Below are 26,181 nucleotides of genomic sequence, written 5' to 3'. Positions count from 1 at the left end.
TTGTCTCTCAACAATCACATCATACATGTGCTAGGGAGCCAGGAATAAGAGGTTTTCTTGATGACTTGGGTTTTAATTTTGTTTTTATTGTGCCTGAAAAAATACAGTTATCTGATGGTTCCTCAATTATGTTGTTTTAATAAAATAAATTAATTGAAAAAAGTCATGCTTTTATCACTAGAGGATTAAATATTTATACTTTTTATTTTAAAAAAAATAATAGATACCATGCTATCCCTTTATACAGTTGGTGTGAGAAGCAGCGGTAACATCCGTTTCACAGCCACGTTCTCTGCAAGGGTCTGGTTAAGTGCTGGGTTGGTGGAGTCAGGTGACAATGACCGCCACATGCACAATAGTATCCACCCGAGTTACAGATCTGAAGTTGAGGAGGATCCCAGAAAGTATACTAAATGTGTAATACAACTTAGAGAAGCAGAGGACCCGCTTGTCTCGTGTGTCTTTTCAAGGACACAGAGGCAGAGAACAGCCAGCCTGAGTTCTCACCATATGGCTTCAAGCTGTCACCAGCTGACCTTGGGCATGAAAGTCCATCTCTCCATGCCTCAGATTCCCTGCCGATGAAATGGACATATGACTTACTGTTCTAACTCCCAGAACTATTAAATGAATTAAAAGGAAATAACAAATGTGAAACACTCGATGATAATTAAGTTCTAGGCAAATATCAGGAGTTACCTATTATTTTACTTTATTCCTCTTATTGAGGCTTCACTTAACTAAACTGCATAGTCTGCCCAAGACAGAATGGGGGTTCCAAAGAGAGACTGAGTCACAGAAAAGCAAATAGAGATTCACGTTTGGCCTATAAATATTACACCAGCTTTGGTTACTCTTGTCTGTGGAATGCCCTCTCTCCCTTTATACCCACCTTTTTCCTGCCTTGGCTGAATTTCACTGTATTTCTGGTCAACGGCATTGAGACCATTAGAAAAGCCCGAACACTGTTAGGAGGACATCTATTGAGAAAGAATAAACTTGCTTGTGAAATTTATAGATCTCTTAGAGACACCTAATTTTACTGAATCCTCCCAAGAACCCTCTAGTGTGAGCAGGGCAGGTGATATTATCTCACCTTTTCAGATGAGGAAACCAAGGCTCGGAGGAGCTAAGTGCATTACCCAAAATCACAGGGGAGGAATCAAGACCCAGGCGTCTGAACTGAAGTCACAGCTCTCAGCCCTCCTACCCATGATCCAACTTGTCTATCATGAGCAGATGTAGACCTGGCTGACCTTGGGTGTCCTACACACAAGAGAAGCCCAGAAGCCATTCCTGCAGGACATGGTGACCAACACATTGGATTCACCCAGCTTGCAGAGTGGTCTTAATAAGAGAATAGATTGAGTATTCCTTTGGAAAAATCCTTCCTTCCAAAACCTTTTCACAATCCAGGGCTCTCTGAGTCTACGAACACTTCCTGTCCTTCCCACTATTTCATTCAGGCATGTAGAGTTAGACGCATGCTCCAGAAGAGGTGTTGGCTGTCGGAAGACTGTTGTACCCTAAGGCTCAGAGCAGAGGGGAAGCCTTTGAAGTCTTGGGATCATCTGTTGCTATCAGCCAATTTTCTGAGTCGAGATAAAATACCTGTTTGGGAAGCAATAATTTGAAGAGCATCAGGTGTAAATGAGTACTTCCAAGTTCAATTCCACAAATACTTAAGTTCAAGGCATTATACTAAGTAAGCAATGTTATAAGTAGGACCAGAAATAATGTAAAGAGAAGTCCTTCCCTCAAAGAGTTTACAGGCTAATAGGAGAAACAGGGCAAAAGCACTATGAACTGTAATTAAGGCAGAATGTATTAAGGGTTATAAGAGAGGTACCAAGTGGGTGCTGTGGGAATTGGAGAACATATTCGGGGAATAAGGGAAAACTTCTAGAAGGGAGGAGAGGCAGGCATGGACATTGAAAGATGAATGGATTTCAGCAGCTTCTTCCTCTGGGCACTGCCACATGCCAAAGGAAATGATGCCTTTGGTGAAATCCAGGGCCCCTGGAACCACAGGATGGAACCACCTGCCCAGCCAGGAGCCAGCACGTGATTTGTCTCATCAGCCCTCTGGTCACACCTTCAGACTCTTCCATGGAATGGCTCCGGGAGGCAGAATCACCTCTCCTCCATAGCAAATACACACAAAATGCCGAAGCAAGTGAGCCGTCCCCCGCTCTGAGTGCCAGGCAATCCAAGCCTGAAGAGAGCATCAGATTGCAGGGCCCGCCCCACATGGGAGCCTGGAGAGGATATAAAGCTGGAACCAAGGATTCTCCAGTAGCTGGAATCCTTCCCAACATGGGCTGCCCAGCCCTCCTCCTCGGGCTGCTGCTCTTCCCTGTGGTCACTCCACATGAAGCAGGTACCACAGTGGATGCCCCTGGGCCATTTTGCTCATGCCTGGTTCCAGGCTTGAAAGGGAAAGTGTGGGTATTTCCGCATAGCCCACCAGCCACTGTGGGGAAGCTTAATATGCAATCCCGACAGACAGAGCTTTTCCGCCTACTGACTGAGATGCTGCTGGGATGGTCCCTGAATGCGCCATCATGATCGATGTGGGGGAGTTGGGTCAAGTATTCTCTGTAAGATTCACTTTTTGTGAACAAGACACTAGCCCATGTATTGCTCTTTAAGCTAGACTCTGTTTTTAGGGTTCTGGAGAGATGGATAAGGAGGGAATGCTTGGCTGTGGGATAATTGGAGGTTTGGAAAATGTTCTTCGGCCTGTGTATTGATTTTAGCAGTGGAGGTGTCGAATGGCTGTCAGGGTTTCCTTCTTTTGTTGCTGACTGGAGCTGAACATAGAATATGTTGGAGCTGTACCATCATAGAATATCTTAGCCTGAAATAGCTGACATGACGTAAAGTTATGTGGAGTTGATTCATGAAGGCTTCTAATCTGAAAACCTATACCTTTCTTTTTTTAAAAAAATATCAATTTGATATTCTTAGCCTTAATCTGTACTGTACCTCTAGTCCTCTTAAGGAAATTTTAATTTAATTTAGAACTATACTAATTTAAACTATCCACATAAATTCAATTATTTTTACCATTATTTTGTGACTTTGGGGAGAAATATTGAAGTCCTTTGTTACTTAGCTTTCCTACTTACACTAATAAATAGAAATTTGGAAATACTCCGGACCAATAAATAGCTTGAATATAATGTTTATTCACTATAAAGAAAAAGCTAACTCACCACCCACAGAATAATGTTTGATTATAAATTTTATATTCAAGCTCTTTTTCTGTTCTACAAGTAATTGAATAGATATGTTTATGCCAGTTACCTACTCAAACATATTTGTTTAAACATACCAGAGTGTTAAGAAGGATTTAAGTGATCTCTTGAATCCTTTGGGATCTGGGGCCTGGTTTTTCATTTATATGTCCGATGATGTGTGAGTCTGGGAATACGGCTGTAGGGCTAGAAAAGTCTGCATAATTCAAGCCCTAACTCCATATTTTCTGACCGTGTGCATTTGGGCAAATTTTTAATTTCTCCATACTGCTGTTTCCTCTTCCATATAAAGGAGATAATTCACTGGATTGTTGGGGAGGTTTAATGAAATGACGTTAGATTACTTGGAAGAGTAATCTACAAACTAGATTACTACAAAATGCTAAATCAATGTTAACTGTTATTATAGATGCTATAAATTCTAAACTGTGTATTTGAAACCAAGAAGAGAGGAAAATATAGATGGTCAGATTCAGATTGTAATATTCACCATGATGCATCCATTCCCCAAGGAACCAGGGTATTTTCCTCTTTCAATATTTCAGTAATAGGTTTCAAGCAATAGATTTAATATTTTTAGCATACCTAGCAGGAAAAGAGTTCTTTTTCCCAGCACATCAATGCTAGTAGGTACTCTGGAGAGTTATGACCTATACCAAGTGGAAAATGGATGGGGCTTTCTGAAGCATTATATTTTTCAAATTTTTGAGACAATTCAAAATACAAGTTCATCATATTGGTTCCAATGTGGCAAAGATGATGCTGGTTTCGACAGTGCTGAGAGTAACAAAGTATGGGCTTCGGGAATGCAGTTATAGGCTTGGTTTATAGTGACCCCCAGAACAAACTGGAATGAACCTCAATGAGTTCTGCCCCAGGACCTCATCTGAAGTACATTGGTGCTCTTGGGAAGTAGAATTGGACTGTGACTTCATCTGTTTGGAATCAGATGTCCAAAGGGTTTAGGATAGATGTGGGGAGGGAGATGGAAAGACAATCTTCAGTTTGGGACAAGTGACTTTAATGATTTCTGGGAACTGCAAAAAAGCCACCCTTGGAATCCAGTGATTCTAAAACTACACCTCGCTAACTACTCGATAATGTGTTGGAAACAGCAGACAATAGGTCCCTGGTCACAAAGATCAGCCTCACTTCTGGGCCCACCCCCTCCTTCCATCACACTGAGAAATCAGGTCCTAGTGGCAAAATCAGCCAAAACATGGGCTATTATTACACTGAATTGAGTATTTTGATAATCCAGTTAAAACAATATCCAGCCACAATATCCAGCTCTCTTCTTCCTCTGCTATATTCTGCTCTCCTTGAAATTCGCAAACTTATACTCCAATACTCGCCACACTGAGGGCGCACAGTGCTCAATAACGCCAGGGACCCACGTCCTAGCACAGATGGTGGCATAGCAGAGGGAGGGCACGCCATGGATAGTCTGAATAAATGAATGAAAGACAATGACCAAGACTATTACACCACTTATGTCTGCCTACGAGATCCTCCCAGAATAAACACAACAGGATTCCGGGGGGTGGGGTTCCCCTGAGTGGCTTAAATCTCAGGGATGTTTGAGAGGCCCAGTAGGTCTTACAGACAGAACTGGCAAGTATCAGCTGTCACCGGCGCCACTTTCTCAAGGACTGTCTGGCTCCTTCTTTATCTGTGCCCCTTCTCCAGTGCTTTTGTCCACACTTGCACTCCCCCCTCCCCCTCCCCCGGGTAGTGTACTTCACTCTACCAGCCACAGAAGAGTGTTCTTGAGCTTCCAGGGGCATGTGGATTTGTGATATGATATGCCCTCAGGGTGTTTATAGGCTCCTCCTGCTGTTTGCACAAGAGTCTTAAAGACAATGGGGCCAGTGAGCCCTTCCGGGTACAGCCACCAGGAATACAACCTTGGGTCAGTGCCAGTCTCCCTGCTATCAGAAGGGATTTGGGGCCCACAGACCACTGCTGCTTGGTTGGTACTAATGCGATTCACAGCCAACATGCTGTGAGGAGGAAGGGCAACTTGTTGACCACCGGAAAAGGACGGGCTATTTCTGGAAATGTGATTGTTCCCTGGTGTAACAGTTATCTGATCAGCACAATCCAAGTTAAACAGCGACAAGAGTCGCTAAGAACCACCTAGCGATCTATCAAGTTACACTCTGTTCAGCTGCGGTCCTGCACCTGCTCTGCCTCCAGGTCTGACACTGACCACACCCCTGTCCTTCCCGCAGGCCTGCAGACATCAGCCCCCAGCTCCCACCCCCAGGGCCACCATTGTCAGGAGGGGAACCCATGGTGTCAGATCGCAGCTGGGCCCACATGGTGTCCTGCAGTCTTGTTGACCCCCAGTCAGACTTCCAGCAGGCATCACACCTTCTTATGCAGCTTGCAAGGCCGACAGCTCTGAGGGTGGGCCTCCCGCCACACATACACACATGCACACACACCCACACATGTATACACTTGACACAGATCTCGGCCTGCAAGATCTGCTGTTGAGGTTTCAGTATTCCAATACACATACACACGGACTACAGACGTCCTGTGGGGGTAAAGGGATGGTGAGGCCACTCTCTCAAGAGGAGAGTGCCTCTGATTGCCTCGGCCACTCCCTCAAGGGGAGAGCGCGCCACCACCACCACCGAGCCTTGACCAGCCTTTATAGGTTTTTCAGGACCTTAACATCAAAGAATGTCCTCTTTTACAATACAAGGTTTGTCTTGGGTGGTTATCTTTTTCTGACAACAGAGAGGATGTCACTGAATACATCAAAGGAGGACATTTGCAGCGTAAAAGGAGAAGTGGTTGAAAGGGCTGTGTCCCATACCTGGAGGGTCTATTCCAGATTCTGTAAAGATAAAAATACTCAGTAAACATTTGCTTCCTCAATTCAGGGTGAGGGAGTTTTAGCAAGAGCAAGTCTCATAGCAGTCTGGGTACAATGCAGGCCTGACTTCCCACTGGAGAACTTATCCATGGATGTGGGTCCTGCCCGCCAACCTCGCTCCCCACTGGCTTTTCCGAGTGGGGGCTGAGCCACATTTCCCACGCTTGGAACGGTTCCCCACATACACTCTCACATACATACGCACACACACACACTCAGGACCAACTTGTTTCACCTGTCCTTTCCTTCTTGTTCCCAGCCCAAAGGAAGCCCTGTCTCTCCTTGTCCCCTGTCCCCAGTGCCAACCCCTCTCTTACTAGGCTATCCATTATCTCCTCACTCATAAACCTCTGCTTTTTTCACTGAGGAAGACTCTGCCCCCACCCCATCCCTCTCTGTCTACTTGACTTCTTCCTGCTCTTCTTCCAAGACTCAGGTGCATCATCACTTCTTAGGAAGGGTGTCCTGGAACCCCACCCCCATCATGCACTCCTAAACCATTCTGAGTATCTCCCCCTTGCTCCTTAGCACTTAGCATAGCTGTAAATGTAATCTTAGTTTTGGATAAATGTGACTGCCACCTCCAGCTTCCGTAAACTAGACTCCAGACTTGGTGACAGCAAAGACCAGGTGTGTTCTATGAACACGGTGCTAGCTAGTGTCCCCAGGACGTGTGCTGTAAGTACTTGTTACACAGTTAAACAAATGACTTGATGTCCAGAATATGTTCCTTCTCCTAACAGGCAATATTTTTGTGTCTTTGAAAGGCTGGCCACAATTGCAACTAGTGAATGGGTCAAGCAGATGTTCCGGACGTGTGGAAGTTTTCTACCAGGGCCAGTGGGGCGGGGTGTGTGATGACCAATGGGACACGAAGGACGCTGATGTGGTGTGCCGGCAGCTGAACTGTGGCCATGCCCTCGCCGCCCCTGTGGGGGCCCAGTTTGGTGGAGGTGAAGGCGACTTTCTGCTGGATGATGTGGACTGTACAGGAGAAGAGACTTTTCTGGGACAGTGTCCTCATGCTGGCTGGTCCCTCCATAACTGCAGTACTGGAGAAGATGCCAGTGTCATCTGCTCAGGTAATGGTCCCCTCTTCCTCCTGGCTGCACATCTTACCCTGCTGGCATCTCCACAGATCTCATTAGCGATGCTTGCACCGATGATGTCATCATAGACCACCTCTGACCACCTTTCTGAGCTGAAAGTAAAGAGGCCTCGGTCATTTGAGAGCTTCGGCTGGAGCTCAGGAATTTTCTAATTGCAGGATGTTGACATGGGTTTTGTGCAGAGAAAAACAGGGGGAGATATTCGCAATGACTGGTACAAACACAACGGCAGTCAACAGCGGCACTGACCACTCACTGAGCGTGCTCCACCTTTCTTAAGGACGCTGTGGGGAACTAAGACATAAGATTTTTCCCACTGAAACTTTGCAGTCTGATGAAGGTGAAGGAATGAGACATTTATAAATTGAAATAGCACTGACTTCTTTTTTGTCCTCTTGATTGTGAGTCCAGGCCATGTATTGCTAATTACAAATCTTTGACCAATTAGTAATTATCATGATCAGGGGCCAGGTTTCTCAGCCTCAGCACTGTGGACGTCAAGGCCATGTGACCCTTTGTGGTAGCAGCTGTCCTGTGCACTGTGGGCAGCTTAGCCTTTCCCTAACCTCCACCCACTGAACAATAACCGAGAATGTCTTCAGACATTGTCAAATGTCCCTTGGTGGGGGGCAGGGAGAGGTGGTAAATTGACTCTGACTGAGAACCTCTGGTCTAGATATACAAATGAATTTCCACCAAACACACAACTAATATTCAGCATATTGGCAGTGATGAAAAACATCCATGTACGCCAATGGGAAATAGTGGACATAATTTCGTGGGTCTAGAGCAGTGAACTTAGCCCCTTGCTAAAAATTCCAATTGCATCCAGCCAGGAAGACTCTATCTGTGTGACACTAATGAAATTAATAAGTTTTTAAAGTCAATTCAAACGCTCAAATATTGGGGGGGGGGATGGTGTTGTGTGTATGTTGGTTTGTTTACATGTATTTTTGTTTTTCTCCTTTTCCCTTTGATTTAGCTTTATGTTGTTGGCTTTGGGGTTCAGAATGCTATCAGAGCAGTTTATTCTGTAAAGCCAGGAGGGTTCACCTGTTCTGTGTGCGTGTGATGAGTGTCTGACGCCTGTTACAGAGTCTGCAGGCGGAACGCTGCGCGGCCACAGCTCAATGGAACACGTGTTATTAGACACATTTGTATGCTGGATGGTTAATTAATAGTCTTCTGAACTGAGGGTGGAGAGTCAACATTTTTAGTTCTGGGAGTCATAGTCTTTCATTTTAAAATGTGTTTTAAATGGGAGCATTTCTAGAAAAAATGGCCCTCTTCTGAAGTGATCTTTTCTTTCCCCACATATTAGCGGAGATGGAGTATTTAAAGCCTGCTTTGGGTAAGTTCCTGCTTTTGTTTTTATCAGCCTGACTTTCTCCCTCTCTGATCCACCTGGGCAGGTAATAGGTGGATCTTACAGGAAAACATGGGGTAAGTACTGGGAGGGGTCAGATTACCACCTTTGGACAGTCATTATTTGTCATTTCCACATTCCTGGGCTGTTAAGATGACCCCACTGCTAATTGAAAACGCTGCAGGGCCATGTCCTTCCACAGGAGTGGCTTTATGTTCGTTCCAGTCGTGAGGGTCTTCAGTTATTTTCTAGCACGGACACTTTTATTTTTCCCGTGGAATTGCTGTTAAAAGCACTATTCCTATCACCATGTTAAGGAAAAGTCTTGGCGAATTACTCGTGTAGCTTCCGCAACTGTTTAACGTATTCCTTCCCACTCTGGGGGCTTGCTCTGGCTGGTGCGGGGGGATGAATCCTTGGACATCCTAGCAGCCACTGAAGTCTCATCCCCTCTGCCTGCAGAGAATGCTGAGGAATCGCTGCCGATGCCCCAAGGTAGGAAGTTTTCATGTTGAATTTGTCCTTTTTGGGGGCACATTTTCCTTTTAGTTTAAAACAAAAACTTTTTTGTTGGCCTCGCAGAAACACATGCGTGGAAAGAACATTGCACATACTTTGTCCATGAACTATTAGTGTGTACTGGCAAACTGACGAGTCCTGCAACTAGTGAATCCAGTGGGATAAAGGAAAAACACTGGGTGTGGCAGCGAAGGTCTGAGTTTAAGTTCCATCTGCCACTTATTTAGTGTGAACTTGGGCAGGCCCCCTGCTCTGTGTTTTAAAGAGGGGATAAAATCATCTACCTCACAGAGCTCTGTTTGGGTTAAATGAGATCATATACATGCAGTGATAACAAGAGCCACCTTTTCCTGACTGTGAATGATGTTCCAGGCGCTGTTCTAACACCTTTACCTGCATCATTAGCAAGGCGCACAGCTGCTAGTCTGTTAGATGTTATGATACCTTGTTTGGCTTTTATGGAAAGCCAGTGTTCAAAATGGACATAATCTTCCCATTCAGTTCATTGCTCAATCCAGAAGTCCTTGGAGCTTCCCTTGCCCTATCTCCATACAACCAACACATTAGAAAATCCTCTGGCTCTGCTTCCAAAATATATGCTGAGCCCATTAGCCTCTCCCAAGTCCACTGTTACTGCGACCATCCAAAGCCCCACCAGCTTTCATCCTGGTCATGGCTACAACTTTCTAAATTGTCTTCTACCTCCCCTCTTCACACCTCCAGCACACACATAATGTAATCTTGTCCCAGAAACTGGAACAGGCTGGTAAACTGTAAATCATACCATTTCCCTATACTTAAAACTCTCCAAAGACTTTCTATCCTGTTTGGAGTAACACCCCAATCTTTGACCGTGACCCATGAGGCCCCGCAAGATCTTACCCTTGTCTGTGTTTCTGACCACTGAGGCAACACCTCGTCTTGCACAGTGCCCCCCACTGGCTTTTTCCCGGTGCCTTAAAATTGACAAGGGCGTTCCTGACTTAGAACTTTGGCACTGGCTCTTTCCTTTGTCTGGTGTCTCTTCTAGATTTTTCCTCAGCTGACTTCTTGTAATCAGGTCTCAGCTAAAATGTCATTGCGTCAGAGAGCATTCACCTGAATACACAGTCCAGAATGTGCTCTCTCTGTCATGTCCTCTTTGATCAACCTGCTGTGTATCCCTTCATAGGACCTACACCACCTATGATGGTCTTTATATTTTTATTTTGTTCATGGGCCCATCATAGGTCCTTCCTGCCCCTCTTCCCAGAATGTAAGTTTTGTGATAGCAGAAACTTTGGCAAGTTTACGGCAGAGCCAAAGACAGGGCCTAGTACATAATAGGTTCTAAATAAATACCAGATTAAAAAAATATACAGACGTGTGCTGCTAGCATTCTGACTCTCCTACAAAACTGCTGGTGTGGTCCTCAAAATGCCCAGTGGGCCCTCTAACAAAGGTGATGACTTCCTGATACTGCTCGTCAGGCAGTGAGAATTCCATTGTGCGCCATAATTTTCATCGCCCTTCAAATTCCGGGAACTTCAGAGCTTCATTGAATGATCAGTTCTAAGAAATTAGCTAAGAGTTTTGTTGATTGGTTGGTTGATTGGTTAGTTGGTTGTTTTTCTCATTCCTCTTTTGTCCGTATGATGGTTAATCATGTATTTTGATTTTCTCTAGTCTTCCTATGCAGATATGTACACATTACTGTCAGTCATTTGAAATCTGTAGCAGGACATATGTATATATATATATATAAATGTTCACCAAGGGCCCGGGAGGGATGTAGGATGCCAGTGGGTCCTGAGAGAGGCATGAGCTGCGGAGGAGCTCAGATGTGGGCATGCACGGTCACCCTGCTTCAGTCCCGGTTGGGAGCCCCTGCCCTGCACAGGCAAGTGGTGCTGAGCTCCAGTGGTGACAGCCTTGCACTCGGTGTGTGGCGTTCTGAAGAGCTAGTGTTACATGTTAAAGCTATAACCTCTAGGTCTCCTCAAAGCAATCACGCCAGCAGATACGTCTGCCTGCCTGTTACGTCCAAGGGACTCTATTTCTCCTGGAGTTCACTGTAGTTTGCATTTCATATGTTTGACCTGTCATGTTAAAGGTTTGTTGAATGTCCATAAGTAGGTAAGGTAAAAGTTATTCAATTTAATTAAATAAACACATTTCTATTTTTCTTGTACCAATAGGTGATGGAAACTCAGCAACCATTTTATCAGGTAAGAGAGGATTTTTGTGCTGTTTTCCCTGGGATATTTCTAATTGCCCATCCACATACAGAAAATAAGTAAATAAAAGAGTTGCTGTTGAGTTATTCCTCCTCGGAGACTCTTGTAGTTGAGTTTGTATAGGGCTAATTTTCAGGGTATTGCCCCCCAGTAGATTCTAAAACAAACAAATTCTAAATTCTAAAACAAACAAAAAAACCCCAATGCCATTGTTTTGGCTAAATACTGAAAACCATTTTGACCACAGCGGCTTTGTAATTGTCTTTAAGTGTCATTGTGGCCAGCAGCTCTGAGAGTATTCAAATTCTTTCAATTTTTATAAACAATATATTACAACTTCCTTCAGAAGAAATATCACTTGGTCACATGTAATATTTGCTGATGTCTGAGTTTCCTATGCTTTTGCAACAAATTGCCACCAATTTAGTGGCTTAAATGACACAAATTTATTATTTTTAGTTCTAGAGTCAGAAGTCCAAAGTGAGTCTCCCTGAAATCAAGGCATCATCAGAACTCTGTCACTCCGGAGGCAGTCAAGAAGGGTCCACTTCCCTGTCTTTTCCAGTTTCTAGCGGCTGCCTGCATTGCTTGGCTCATGGCCTCCTTTCTCCGTCTTCAAAGACAGCAGAGCAGTGTTTTCTAATTTCTCTCTGACTCTTCCACCTTTCATTTCCACTTTTAAGAATGCTTGTGATTATGCTGGGCCCACCCAGGTAATCCAGGATAAAGTCCCTATTTTAAGGCAGCTGATTAGCACCTTAATCCCACCTGCAGCCTTTATTCCCCTCTGCCAGGTAATCTGACCTAGTCACAGGTTCTAGGGATTAGGGTGTGAGCATCTTTGGAGGTGGGGGAAGTATTCTGCCTCCTACCCTGACTTAACAAATACAATTCTGTAGTTGCTTCTGCTCAGTGGCACCGACATGGACATCACTCAGGACATACATTGAAATATGGTGACCCAGGTCAATACAGAGATAAGCAGAGGTGGTCTACCCACTGTCATTTCTTCTGCCAGTGTTCCTTATGGATATGACAAGTACCTCCCATGGTTGGATAAGGAGTGGAGTCAGTCTGGGGGCAGGAGAGATCATGGGATACTACGGATCCATGGAGAGCTTTCATGCTGGAGCAATACCGACAAGAGAGACGTGTCAGCAATAAAACAGGCTAAGCAGTGAAACACGCAGAACAAGTCAATAAAAGTACCAGGGGGTCCTGATGGTCCAGGCCACCAAGCGAACACTTAGGGAGAATATTAAGACCCCAAACTCATAATTCTTATCACAAAATCCCAAATACCTGCGCTTGGATGTAGGGTCTGGGAGACAGAGACAGTGGGGACGTCGGAGCTGAGCAGGACTGAGGGTTGGTGACTAAGGGGTGACTTAGCATTTCTATCACTTACATAGTGGTCACTTCAGAGTTGAGGCAAAACTTCATCTTGTGGAATCACAAGGGGCCCTGGATGCTCACACCTCTCTCACGTCATCGTGAGCACTTACTGTAACGAAGGTTTCTTCATTACAGTTCTGCCTGCTGCCATCTCAACTCACCTCCCTCCTATAATGGTGGCGCCTTCAACTTTGCCAGGTAGGACCCCTCCCCACCCACCCCTCCCATGGTTACCGAATTTATCCCAGCTCCCGAGTCACAGTCAGTGACTCCTCCGACGTGACAGTCAGTGGTGCCCATCGCTAGGTAAGTCTAGTGTTCTACCCGCGATGGCATGATCGGAGAAGGACAAGAGGGCCCCGAGGTGTCTGGGTTTCAGGCTGTCCAGCTTCACTCTGTGTTTGATTATTGATAATCTTACTGTCAAAGGACATCATAACACAAGGCTCCTCGTTTCACACGTTTTCACAAATATAAAGGGTAAGCGCAAAAGAGGCACGTGTGGGTCTGCGTGTGTGTGTTAGGGTGAGCGATTACTGTAAGGGTCACCTCATAGTTCTGGAATCTAAGAAATAAACTAGAGCATCTGGACTAATATCTAGGAAGTGTCCCACTGGAAAGACTTGATTATTTTCCTGTATCAGTGAGTCCCACAAACAGGGGTACTCTGCCTGGTCACGGTGAGCAGTGGTGACCATCACGGACGACTTTGTTTTGTCAGTATGTTGCTCGATGCTGCCTCCACTCCTCCATCATTTGTAACTGTGGGCATGTCAATCATACCATCATATGATTCATATTCTGACAATACCGACGGCAGTGTTTAGTGAGCCCTAGACTCGCACTGTCCGTGTGGCTGCCAAGGACCTGAAATGTGGCCTGGCAGGTCTGACACCCGGTGTGTGTGTCAAATACACACTGGATCTTTCAAAGACTTGTACAATGAAAAGCAAGTAAAATTACTCTCATTGACATTTATTATATTGATTATGTGTTGAAATGATAATGTTTTGGATATGTTGGACTAAATAAGATTTATTACTCAAATTAATGCCACCCATTTCTTCTGACCTTTTAAAATGTGGTACCAGAAAATCTAAATTTACAGACATAGCTTGTGCCTTCTTTCTACTGGACAGAATTGCCTCGCGCCATGTCAATCTCTGTGTTGAGTGCCTTATGAGGGTTTCTTACGTCCTCCTTCTCCAACACCCAGATGGGGGGACTTCTATAATCCCCATTTCCTGAAAGGGAAACTCATGCTCAAGTAGGTTAAATGTTCTCCCCAAGGTCAACGGATTAATAACACGAACACTTTGACATCAGAGCCCAAGAGCTCAATCTCTGGACTATTTTAACTCTCTAAACCACATTTAAAACCTATGAACTACTAAAAAGAGTGACTAGGCATGTGGTCTATTGAGAAACTCTGAGGATCCAGCTGAGACAAGGGAAGCTCAGGGTAAAAAGGTGGGCTACTCTCTGAGCCAGGCCAGCATTTATTTTCTTGCTCCTTTACTGACTGCTCCCCAAACCCACATGCACATTGTCGATAGGGTGCCCACCCCCCACCCCAGCCCCAGGTGTCCAGTCTGAACCTCCCCATCCCAAGCTGGCAGCTCCTAGCCCCCTGTGGCTCTTTATCTGTGCTCACCTGTAGCTCCTACTCCTCTCCTGTGCACTGGGGGGTGGGGGGTGTGTTCACTTGTTTCTCTAATGACATTGTCAGTCTGTGGAGCAGAATCCATATCTTGCTCATCTGTGAGTAAGAGCAGACATTGTCCCTGACCACATGCGTGTGCACACACACAATTTCAACAACCACACACTCTTTGGTGGGTATTCAGTGCCAGTTAAATTATAAATAAGTAAATGCTTGAGTACATGCATACCACTCAGCTGATCCCAGATTGTGTATTTGTGTTCATTTCTAAATATTAGCAGAAGAGAGAGCAAGCACACCAAATTCTCAGGTCTCATATCCAAGTGACTAAGGATTCTTTTGAAACCTGGGTGGCACTTTCCACTTACTCGACAGGGAAAGGCTCAGAGGCAGCTGCTGGACTGCTGGGTTTAGAGCCACACTCTCCTACCTCCCTCATCAGGTTTATTCACCCCTTCATGCTTCACTTTCCTTACCTGAAAAATAGGGATAATAACAGCATATTTCTTTTTTTAAATTTATTTATCAATTTTGGATAGAGGGGAATGGAGGGAGAGAGAGAGGGAAACATCAATGTGAGAGAGAAACATCAATCAGTTGTCTCTTGCAAGCACACCAACTGAGACTGAACCCAGGCCAGGCATGTGCCCTGACCAGTGACCTTTCGGTTTGTGGGATGATGCCCAACCAACTGAGCCACACCAGCCAGGGCAAAAGCTGAATATTTCAAGGAGTTGTGAGGTGTAAGTCAGTGAGTTCATAAAGCTACCGACTGTCTTAGCAAAGAGCCCGGTGCATAGTCAGGCAGAATGAGCACTGACGTCTTCTCCGCCTCGTTGGGTGTCCTGTGGAATGGCGCTCTTCAAGGGTTCTGCTCCTGACTGCTGAACTGTGGGGAGAGGGTCCAGCATTTCTGCTCTTTGCTAATAGCCATGGCTATTGTGTCACAATTCCTCTCCCCAGAACCTGGCTATCACTAACCCACTTTCTGTCACTATGGACTGACCTATTCGGGATACTTCATATAAAAAGTGTCATACAGTATGTGGCCCTTGGGTCTCACCTAATGTTTTCAAGAATGCTGTTTCCTTTAAAATTCTCTCTGCTGAATGAGCTTGCATGAAGCTAATTGAATTCTTCTCCTGGGAACATGAAGCAGACGAGAAAAGTTCTCTTTCCATTCAGGACTCCATATCAGAGGTCATTTTCCTTATATTGTTGTTTTCCCAGCAGCACTCCTAACTTCCTCCGTCCCAGAAGACATGAACCACCCAACCACATCTTCAGGTAGGTCAATGAGCTACGAGCTCAAACAAAAAATGGGCATGATATGTTGTATATGCCATTTCCAGCACTTTAAGACAATAGGAAGGATGAGCTGAAGCTCAGGGCCCAGGAAAATTCACTACCCAGGGCTCTTGGGACAATGTGATGATCCATGTTACCTTCAGCACCAATTTTAAGCCCCATGAGGATAAGGGTTTCATGTGCCTGCATTTCTAGCACCTATCACAGTATTATAGGCATCCGATACAAGTTGATGGAATCAATAAAATATGTAGGTGGCACATGAATGACCCCTCTTGGGGTGATGTTGGTCTTGGCTAAGAACAGTCCTGCTTGTCAGTGCACAGTGGAGACAAGTCCTCTGATCAAGGGACACAGGTTTCTCACTGGAAAATGCCCTCAGCCCCTGTTTGTACTATCGCCCTCCTCAGAGAGAAGCATTAGCATTTCCCACATAAGGAAATTAGTGAAGCCAATCCTTCTAACAACAGTTTTATTTTTTAGCCTTGGCAGATCGTGAAAAGTTACCGACCATCTTATCAGGTAGAGCCATGCTTCCGTCACTGGTCCTATCGATTCGCACTTCACCACCCAGATGGGAGGTATAAGCAGATGGATCCTGTCGCTAGGTTATACAGCATCCTCCTGGGGGTTATCTGAGATAATCTGTATCCTTATCAATACAATGATTTTTGAAACTTTTACCCAATTCTTCAACGGCTTATTTTACTACTGCTGAGCACCCTTATGCAGAACCTGGAGTCAACGTAGGTTTAAAGGAGGTGAGGCATTTGGGGGCAGCAGGATGACATTTGGGAACTTTCTATCAGCCACCTGGACTTGACTCCAAACCCATCAGAAAGCAGGTTGGTCTTTATGAACATGTGGCCAGTCCAGGTGCTTTGGTAAGGTGTGGAATAGCTGGTGGTCTTCACCAGCTACTGGCTGAGTTCTTCTCTGGTGTGTCCTTGTCTGTCTCAGGAAGAGAAGTTTCGGTCCTAACCACCATTTCCATGTTGTTGTAGCACTACCTATGGCTGATTCACCACCATCGAGTCGTAGAACCAAAGTTCCTTGGCCCAACACATCAGGTCAGCTATCTTCCTCACAGGACATGCGTCTTTGCTGGTGAACCCCAGGGGAGGAGCCTGGGGAGCTGACAGTCAGAGGCCTCAGAGGTGCATGGGGACTGCAGTGAGAGGACATAGCCCTAGGACCTGGCCTAGTAGCTGAGCTTCCCATGTGGCTGGCACCTGAACATCCTTCTTTCCTGCTGTTCCACAGAAACATTTTAAATGTTTCTCAGACAACACAGAGAATAAGAAAGCCGATAACCATGTCCCCTTTACCTACTCTTGATTGTTGCTCACATTTTGTTATACTGATTTTCCAGTCTTATCAAGAAATAAAACATTATAGATACATATGAAGTTCCCCCCAAATTACCCATTCCCACTCTCTGTTCTCTCCTTCTTCCTCAGACAAAAACACTATTGAATTTTGTATATATCCTTATAGTTCACTTTTAATATTTTTATAAATATGAATTATGTGATCACTATGTATGTTAATGTGTTTTTCTTTTACACAAATGGTATCAGTCTCTGTATAACATTCAGTCCCTTTTATTCATTTTTTTCTTTATTTTCTTTTACTTTATTTTTTAAAAATTTTATTGAATTTTTCCATTACTATACTATATAACCCCCTTATAGCCCCTTTCCCCTGCAATCACTATACTGTTGTCCATGTCCATGAGTAATTTTTCCATTTTGCTCAAACCTTCCTCAATGTTATGTTTTTGAGATTCATGCATGTTGACATATATATAAAGATATATAGAGAGATAGATTTTACTGCTTTTAACAGCTATAGTGTTAAATATTTTAAATAAACCACTTAATTTACACATTTCCCCACTGACAGAAATACATTTCCTTAATTTTTCATGTCTGTCCTACTCACCAATGCATGAGAAATACATACTCTACAATCTAATCGGCTTTGTCAAGTGACTAACAGAGGACACATCACACAATGGTGGAGTCATTAGGCAGTATTTTTCTAGAATGTGCTCATAAATGTGGAGTAATCAAAAAATTCCCCCTAATTTGTAAGATAGGAAAATAGGATGAGGGTAATAGGCAAGTTTCAAAAATGTACCTTTATTTTTATTTTTGTTTTCACAGAAGCCTGGCCCACGATGAGGCTCATAAATGGTACCGGAAGGTGCTCTGGACGGGTGGAAATTTTCTACCAGGGCACCTGGGGGTCAGTGTGTGGTGACGGCTGGGGTCTGAAAGAGGCACAGGTGGTATGCAGGCAGCTTGGGTGTGGCCAGGCAGTTTCTGCCCCACCAGGATCCCACTTTGGCCCTGGCTTTGGGAAGATTCTCCTGGACAATGTGCACTGCAGCGGTGAGGAGAGCCACCTGACTCTATGTATCCATGACACCTGGTTCACTCACACATGTGGCCATGAAGAAGATGTCGGAGCAATCTGCTCAGGTGAGGCACCTTTTACACTCTAAGTGACTCATGGACAGAATGGACTATTCCAGAAAATGGGAAATGAGCCAGTGGCCTCCCCCTGGGAAGACTGACATTTTCCTCTGTCCACTCTCACAGGTTCTCTTTCGGCAGCCCTTGCCCTAAGAGTAAGACTGATTTGGGCTATTTCTTTTCTCTTTAAAAATTTTTTTTATTGATGTTCAAATACAATTGGGCTATTTCTATGTCCCTTTCTACTTCTACTTCCATCTGGCTGATATTTATTCTGTGTGGTAGAAATGGAATGAAAACAACCCTGTTAAATGAAGCTCTAAACAGTTTACAGAGGCTGGTTTGATTGGTCCATTTTACTTGAAGCCTAAAAGGCTTCCCTAGTCTCTATGTCAACCAATCCACCATAACAGATGGAGCTCAGAACTCCGATCTGTGGTGTTGACCTTGGTCTCCTGTGCTCAGGCTCTCCTGCTAATCCTGGCCTGAATGGCCCCTCTTCTGAGCAGCTGCCAAAGGGTAAATCCCAGGTACCATTTAGGGTGTGGCTTGGAGGAGAGCTCAACATTGAAGAGTAACATCAGCAAAAGGGAATTTGGGAATTAGCTAGCAGTACACAATCAGCCAGGTGCAGGAAACTTCCCAAGTCAGAACTAAGTTACGGGGGAGGTGCTGGCAAGACAGGACTCTTCTGGGACCATTGAAGGACTGTAATTAATAGTCATTGACTTTAGAGTATATCAATAGTTTTCTATGACTATGCCCATCAAGCATCACAAATCACAAATTTGAGAGAAAATTGCTATTCATTTTCCAGAGAGATTAGATCAGAAAATTATCTGTCTGGAGTCTGTGAGGCTTGAATTTTTTTTTAACAGGCAATGAAACAACATCACTTGAAAAATTTTAGTTATGTGATTTTAGTGTGACTTTGCCACTAGGAAACACCATCGGGCTATTTCAATCCTTTCTTTTATATCCTAAAGCAGTGGTTTTTTACCTTTACTTTTCATCATAATTACCTTGATAATTTATTAAAAACATATACTGTTGGGCCTCACCCAGAGTTTCTGATTCAGTAGGCCTAGAGTAGGGTATGAGAGAGATGCTGATACTGTGGTCTGAGAACCACACTCTGAGAAATGCTGCCTTAAAGAAAAAATCATCTTTACATCATCTTTTTTTTTATTCTCATAAGCAGAAGCAGAATTATCATCATCTGCATCATTGCCATCTTTGCCATTGTCAGCAATGTCATCATCTTCATCATCATCACCCTTATCATTATCATTGTCATCCTCATTGCCATCATTATCATCAACACTATCATCACCACCATCATCTTCATCATCATCACCATTGTCATTGTCATTATCATCAGTATCATCATCACCAGCACTGTCATCATCAATATCACCATTGTTAACTTCATCACCATTGTCATCATCATCTAAATCATCATTATCATCATCATCACTGTCATCATCACTACCACCATTATCATCACCATTGTTAACTGCATCATCATTGTCATCATCATCAACACTGTCATCATCATTATCCTTGTTAAATTCATCACCATTGTCATCATCCAAATCACCATTGTCATCATCATCAACATTGTCATTATCACCACTGTCATCATTACCATTGTTGACTACATCACCATTGTCACCATCGCCACCATTGTCATCATCATCATCACCACTGTCATCAACATCACCACTGTCATCATCAATGTCGCCATTGTTATCATCATCATCATTGTCATCATCAACACCACCATTGTCATCAATATCACCATTGTCATCATCATCACCGCTGTCATCATCAATATCACCACTGTCATCATCAATGTCACCATTGTCATCATCATTGTCATCATCATCACCATTGTCATTATCATCACCACTGTTATCATCAATGTCGCCATTGTTATCATCATCATCATTGTCATCAACACCACCATTGTCATCAATATCACCATTGTCATCATCATCACCACTGTCATCATCAATATCACCACTGTCGTCATCAATGTCACCATTGTCATCATCAACACCACCATTATCATCAATATCACCATTGTCATCATCATCACCACTGTCATCATCAGTGTCACCATTGTCATCATCATTGTCATCATCATCACCATTGTCATTATCATCACCACTATCATCAACATCACCATTGTCATCATCATCACCACTGTCATCATCAGTGTCACCATTGTCACCATCACCACCATTGTCATCATCCATATCACCATTGTCAACATTATCATCAACATTGTCGTTATCATCACCACTATCATCATCATCGTCATCAACACCACCACTGTCAACATCACCATTGTCATTATCATCACCACTGCCATCATCACCATTGTCATCATCACCACTGTCATCATCAATGTCACCATTGTCACCATCGCCACCATTGTCATCATCATCCAAATCACCATTGTCAACATTATCATCAACATTGTCGTTATCATCACCACTATCATCATCATCACCATTGTTAACTACATCACCATTGTCATCATCATCACCACTGTCTTCATCAAAAACATCCTTGTTAACTTTATCACCATTGTCATCATCATCAACATCATCACTATCATCAACATCACCATTGTTGTCATCATCATTGTCATCATCATCTAAATCACTATTGTCACCATCAACATCATCATTGCCATTATCAACACCATCACCGCCACTGTCATCATCATCAATATTGCCATTGTTAACTTTATCACCATTATCATCATCAACTACATCATCATCATCATTGTCGTTATCATCAACATCATCACCACCACCACTGTCATCATCATCATCACCATTGTCAGTATCATCATCACTGTTGTCATCATCATCACCATTGTTATCATTACCACTGTCATCAATATCACCATTTTTAACTTTATCACCATTGTCATCATCATCTAAATCACCATTGTCATCTTTATCATCAACATTGTCACCATCATCACCATCATCACCATTGTTAACTTCATCACCATTGTCGGTATCATCTTCACCATTGTCATCATCAACTACATCATCATCATCATTGTTGTGGTTATCATCATCACCATTGTCATCATCATCATCACCACCACTGTCATCATCATCATCACCATTGTTAACTTCATCACCACTGTCATCATCATCATCACCATTGTTAACTTCATCACCATTCTCATCATCATCACCACCATCATCATCACCATTGTCATCATCATCAACGCCATCATTATTAGCCTCACTGTTACCAGCACCAGCACCATTATCAGCCACAACTGGTAAGTTAAACTTTGTATTTGTGAATCACTTCCCTGGCTATTTTTAGTTTATGTATTTTTATGGTTAAGTATATAGAGAGCTAAACATTCAAATAAGAATATTTAAGTGAATTTTTAAGATTATCTGCAAACATCTGTATTATGCAAACAGGTCTCTGTGGATGAATTAATTTTCCATTTAGAGCTAAGAGACTAAGGTTGCATTTATGGCCTTCTCTTCACCTGACAACCATCATATGATCCAAATCCTCGTCACCTCTTCTGCCTGAGGACCACAGGCTTCTCCTCACTGGCTTCCCTGCCTATAGGCTCCAAACATTCTAACCCATTGTTTACATGACTCAAAGTTACCTTTTTTAAATTATTATTTTATTTTATTGTTGTTCAAGTACAGTTGTCTGCATTTTCCCCACACCACAGCCATCCCCACCTCCCTCCCCTGGTTCCACACCCCCTTGGTTTTGTCCATGTGTCCTTTATAGTTGTTCCTGAAAACCCTTCCCCCCTTTCTCCCTACTACCCCTCCTACTTCCCCTCTGGTTATTGTCAGATTGTTCTTAATGTCAACGTCTCTGGTTATATTTGGCTTGTTTGTTTGTTTTGTTGATCAGAGTTATCTTTTTTTAAAAGTCAGCCTTAATTGAGATATAATTCATCTTCAGTAAAAATCACCATGTAGTTCAAAGAATTTTGATAAGTGGTTACACAACTGTAACCATCAGCACCATCATTATATAGAACATTTCCATTACCTTGAAAGAGTTCTTTGTGCCCCTTTATAGTCAATTCCCTCTCCTGACCCCCCAGATCATGGCAACCACCAACGTGACTTCTGTCTCCATAGGTTTGCCTCCTCCAGAATGTTATGTAATGCAATCAGACAATATGCAGCATTTGGTGTTGAGCTTCTTTACTTAGCATAATGCTTTTTGACACTCTCCCATGTAGGTCCATGTATCAGACAATCATTCTTTTTTATCTGAATAGTATTCCACTGTGTGGATGTAGAAAAACTTGTTTATCCATTCACCACTGGATGGGCATTGAGCTTACTTCCAATTTTGACTATTATGAGGAAAGCTGCTAAAAACATTCACATACAGGTTAAATTATTTTTCAAAGTGTCTGTACCATTTTGCTTTCCAACCAGCAAAATATGAGAGTTATGGTTGCTCTACATCCTTATCTACATTTCAAATTTTCTATTTTTTGATTAGCCGTTACAGTCTGTCTACCATAACAAGATAGTGATATCTCTATGTGGTTTTAATTTGCCTTTCCCTAATGACTAATGATATGGAGAATTGTTTCATGCACTTATTTGCATCTCTTCTTAGGTGAAGTGTGTGCTCAAATCTTTCATCCTTTTTTAAAAACTGGGTGGTCTTTTTATTATTATGTTATTATATTAGATAGTTCTTCATCTGCATATGAATATTTTCTCAGATATGTGTTTTACAAATTTTTTCTCTCAGCCTATTATGACCTGTCTTTTCATTTTCTTAGCTGTGTTTTCTAAATAGCAGAAATTTTTGAATTTTAATGAAGTTGAATTTACCAAGTTTTTTTCTTTAATAAATTGTGCTTTTGTTTTTTATCTAAGAAATCTTCACTTAACTAAATGTCTCTCAGATTTTCTCCTAGAAGTTTTAAAGTTTTAGGTATTTTGTTTAGCTCTATGATGCATTTTATTTGACTTTTTAATATGGTTTAAAGGTATAGCTCAAAGTATCATTGGCAGGCACTCACACAGCAATAGTTCCTTTTTGGTTTTTTGGTCACGTGCTCATAGAAGGGAGGCAGTATAGGAGATGGAAAGGGCTCTGAGCTATAGGAATCTGGTCCTGGCTGGTCTGTCACCAATGAAATGACCTTGGCCCCAGTCTCCATGTCACTAGAACAGGTGTGCTGGATTCCATGCCCCCTAAGAATCTATGCCTTTGACGTTCTGTCACCAAGAAGAGGAGAATAAGCTGTCATGTGGGTTAGCTGAATTAACTAAGCAGCCATGTGCCACTGGGGAAAGCAAGAGGTTTTTGTCATAAAACAGAGGTATAGGCTTTATAGTAGAAATAGAGGGACACATTCCCCTCCAACATTTTATTATAAAAATATTCAATCATACAACAAAGTTTGAAGAATTTAACAGTGAAATTCTACCTAGAGTCTATGATGAATTTATCCATCCTTCTAGCATCTCTCTATTCATCCATTGACTCATCTTATTTTTTATTAAGAATTGGCTTCTTTACCATAAAATTTACCCATTTTAAGGTCAAGTTTGGTGAGTTTTGGTGACTGTGTAATCACAGTCAAGATATAGAACAGTTTCCTCACCCTCAAAAGCTTTCTCCTTCGTCTCAGAGTTGTCAGCCTCCCCCCTACATCCTGCCCTGCCCCCACCCCTCACGAGAAAACGAGTAAGGCTTGCCTTGCTTTGTTCAGGTGAATTGCAGCACACCTGGGAGAGGGCAGCAAAGAGAGAGACGAGGGCCAACCGATGGCCTCTCGCACAGCAGGCCACTCAGGGCTCATTGCCCACAAGCTTGGCTTTGGCTAATGGCCATGCAATGCTCGTTCATTAGTTTGTCAACAGGCAGTAATGTCATGTTCTTTCCCAAGTGGGCATGTGAGGTCATTGGCCCTGGAATGCAGCATCATCATTATACTCCTGCTGAATCCTGGGAGGAGGCAGGTGCCCCCTTGACACCACTCCGTATCCTCTCCCAATGTTCTGACTGCTCCCTGATGATGGTCCTTCCCTTGTGCCCATCAACAGCCTATGAGAACTCACTTCCCACGTCGCCAGTGACAGCAGTGGCTCAACACCCATCTTCTGCACCCGCAGGTAAGGCTAGTTCTTCTTGTATCATGTCTTCTGATCAATTTTGCCCACTTGACAATGAACGAGTGAATGAACATATGTCACTAAGGACATACAAGGATGGGCAAAAGTAGGTTTACAGTTGTGAGTACACAAAACGCAGACTTTATTCTTGTATTATTATTTTCCATATGAACGACTGTCAACCTACTTTTGCCACACCCTGGATAGTGTCGCTGGGGATATATATATAGCAACGAACAAAACAGACCCCCATGTAGGCTACGTCCACCAGAAGGGGTGTGTTAGCACTGTGTGGTGAACACTGTGATGGGGGAGCACAGAGTGCCCAGAAGAGGGTGGTGAGCACTGTGTGGTGAGCACTGTGATGGGGGAGCACAGAGTGCCCAGAAGAGGGTGGTGAGCACTGTGTGGTGAGCACTGTGATGGGGGAGCACAGAGTGCCCAGAAGAGGGTCTCCATCCAGACCTGAGGGTCCAGGGCAGGAGGAAATAATATTTAAGCCAGGAACTGAAGGGTGAGGGGCATCGGGATTGTGCCAGGCCAGGGAGAAACCAGGTGGTTAGACCCCCCATGGGCTGCGGGGTGGGAGGCGTTAACGTGCTTTCTGAATTAGAACACGGGGCTGGCCAATAACCGGACAGAATTAGTGAAGAGAGCAAGGTGACTCTTCAGGATGGTTTTTTGCTGTGATCAGGAATGAGTGATATTTCAGGATATTGAGCCTTGAGTTGGGTTTTGGTTTTTGACAAATTAGGTCCAGTGTTAGGTCAGATAAGGCAGGAGTAAAACAATGGACCCCTCAGTCTCTCTAGCTGTACAGCTAAAAGATTTAGGAGAAGCCATTGTCATTGCCCTGGGGTCCGAGGGCAGCCCTGGCGAAACGGCTCTTGGCCATTGGCCATGGTCTTGGGAGCGTGGCCATCACCAGAAGTCCCATTGTTGGCCCTGTGAGTTTTAACTACCTGAATGCACCCTCCACATCTTCCTTTTTTTATGTTAACATTTTTAATGTATCTGTCCAAGCTCTCTTCTTTGCATTCACTGTTTTAAACTTCTTTTTAAATTGAGGTATAATTCAGATATGACATTATATTTGTTCCCGGTATAAACATAAGGATTCAATATTTGTGTATGTTGACAAATGAGCAGCACAATAAGTCTAGTTAACACTCGTCACCACACAGAGTTCCAGATTCTTTTTCTTGTGATGAGAACCTTTAAGAGCTACTTTCCCCCACATCTTTCTTTTCTTCATTTGCTTCATCACTTTTTATCTTGCATACCTACTGTGTGCTGAGCACTGAGCCAGGTGATATAGTGCATGGATAGGAGACCCAGCCGTAGTCTCACTTCTTAGGGAGTCTGCAGTTTAGGAGGAAGACAAGTCTTGTACACGGAAAGTCATGCAGAGGGAGAGATGGTCTATGATATGAAAGAGCCCCGTGTGCTCTTTCTGCACCTCCCTGCCCCCCCCCCCCCCCCCCCCCCCCCCCCCCCCCCCCGTCTCCACCACGAGGATTATTCAGTCAGGGGAGAACAATCAGGAAAGGAAGTGAGCTGTTAAGAGCCATTCCCTCTCACCCTGGCTTCTCCTTCCTCCCTCTTTTTTTCCTGTTAGGTACCATTATTGTGAGCAGCTTCTCTATCACTTACCCATTCATGCACAACTCATTGATGCTGCCCCAAGGGGACACAGCAAACCCTGAGTCCATGTGACCTTCCAATCCTCTTCCCAATTCCAAATAGGCAGCAGAGAACTTGGCCCAATTCAGCCCATGCATCAGTTCCTCTGAAGTCAGACGTGCACTCAAGCT

General features: G+C 43.6%; 1 protein-coding gene across 1 annotated transcript; it reads right to left on the bottom strand.

Moving 5' to 3' along the window:
- Positions 1-6,946: 6,946 nt before the first annotated feature.
- Positions 6,947-26,079, bottom strand: LOC139440873 (uncharacterized protein DDB_G0290685-like). The gene is made up of 4 exons (XM_071221344.1): positions 26,021-26,079; positions 19,379-21,482; positions 7,270-7,407; positions 6,947-7,156 (listed from the first exon to the last, which is right to left on the bottom strand). The coding sequence occupies exons 1-4, from the start codon at positions 26,077-26,079 to the stop codon at positions 6,947-6,949; spliced, it is 2,511 nt and encodes an 836-aa protein (XP_071077445.1).
- Positions 26,080-26,181: the final 102 nt, after the last annotated feature.

Source organism: Desmodus rotundus, chromosome 4, assembly GCF_022682495.2.
Source record: "Desmodus rotundus isolate HL8 chromosome 4, HLdesRot8A.1, whole genome shotgun sequence".
Taxonomy (NCBI): Eukaryota; Metazoa; Chordata; class Mammalia; order Chiroptera; family Phyllostomidae; genus Desmodus; species Desmodus rotundus.
Note: the sequence above shows the minus strand (reverse complement) of the source record. Positions and strands in the feature narration are given on the sequence as shown.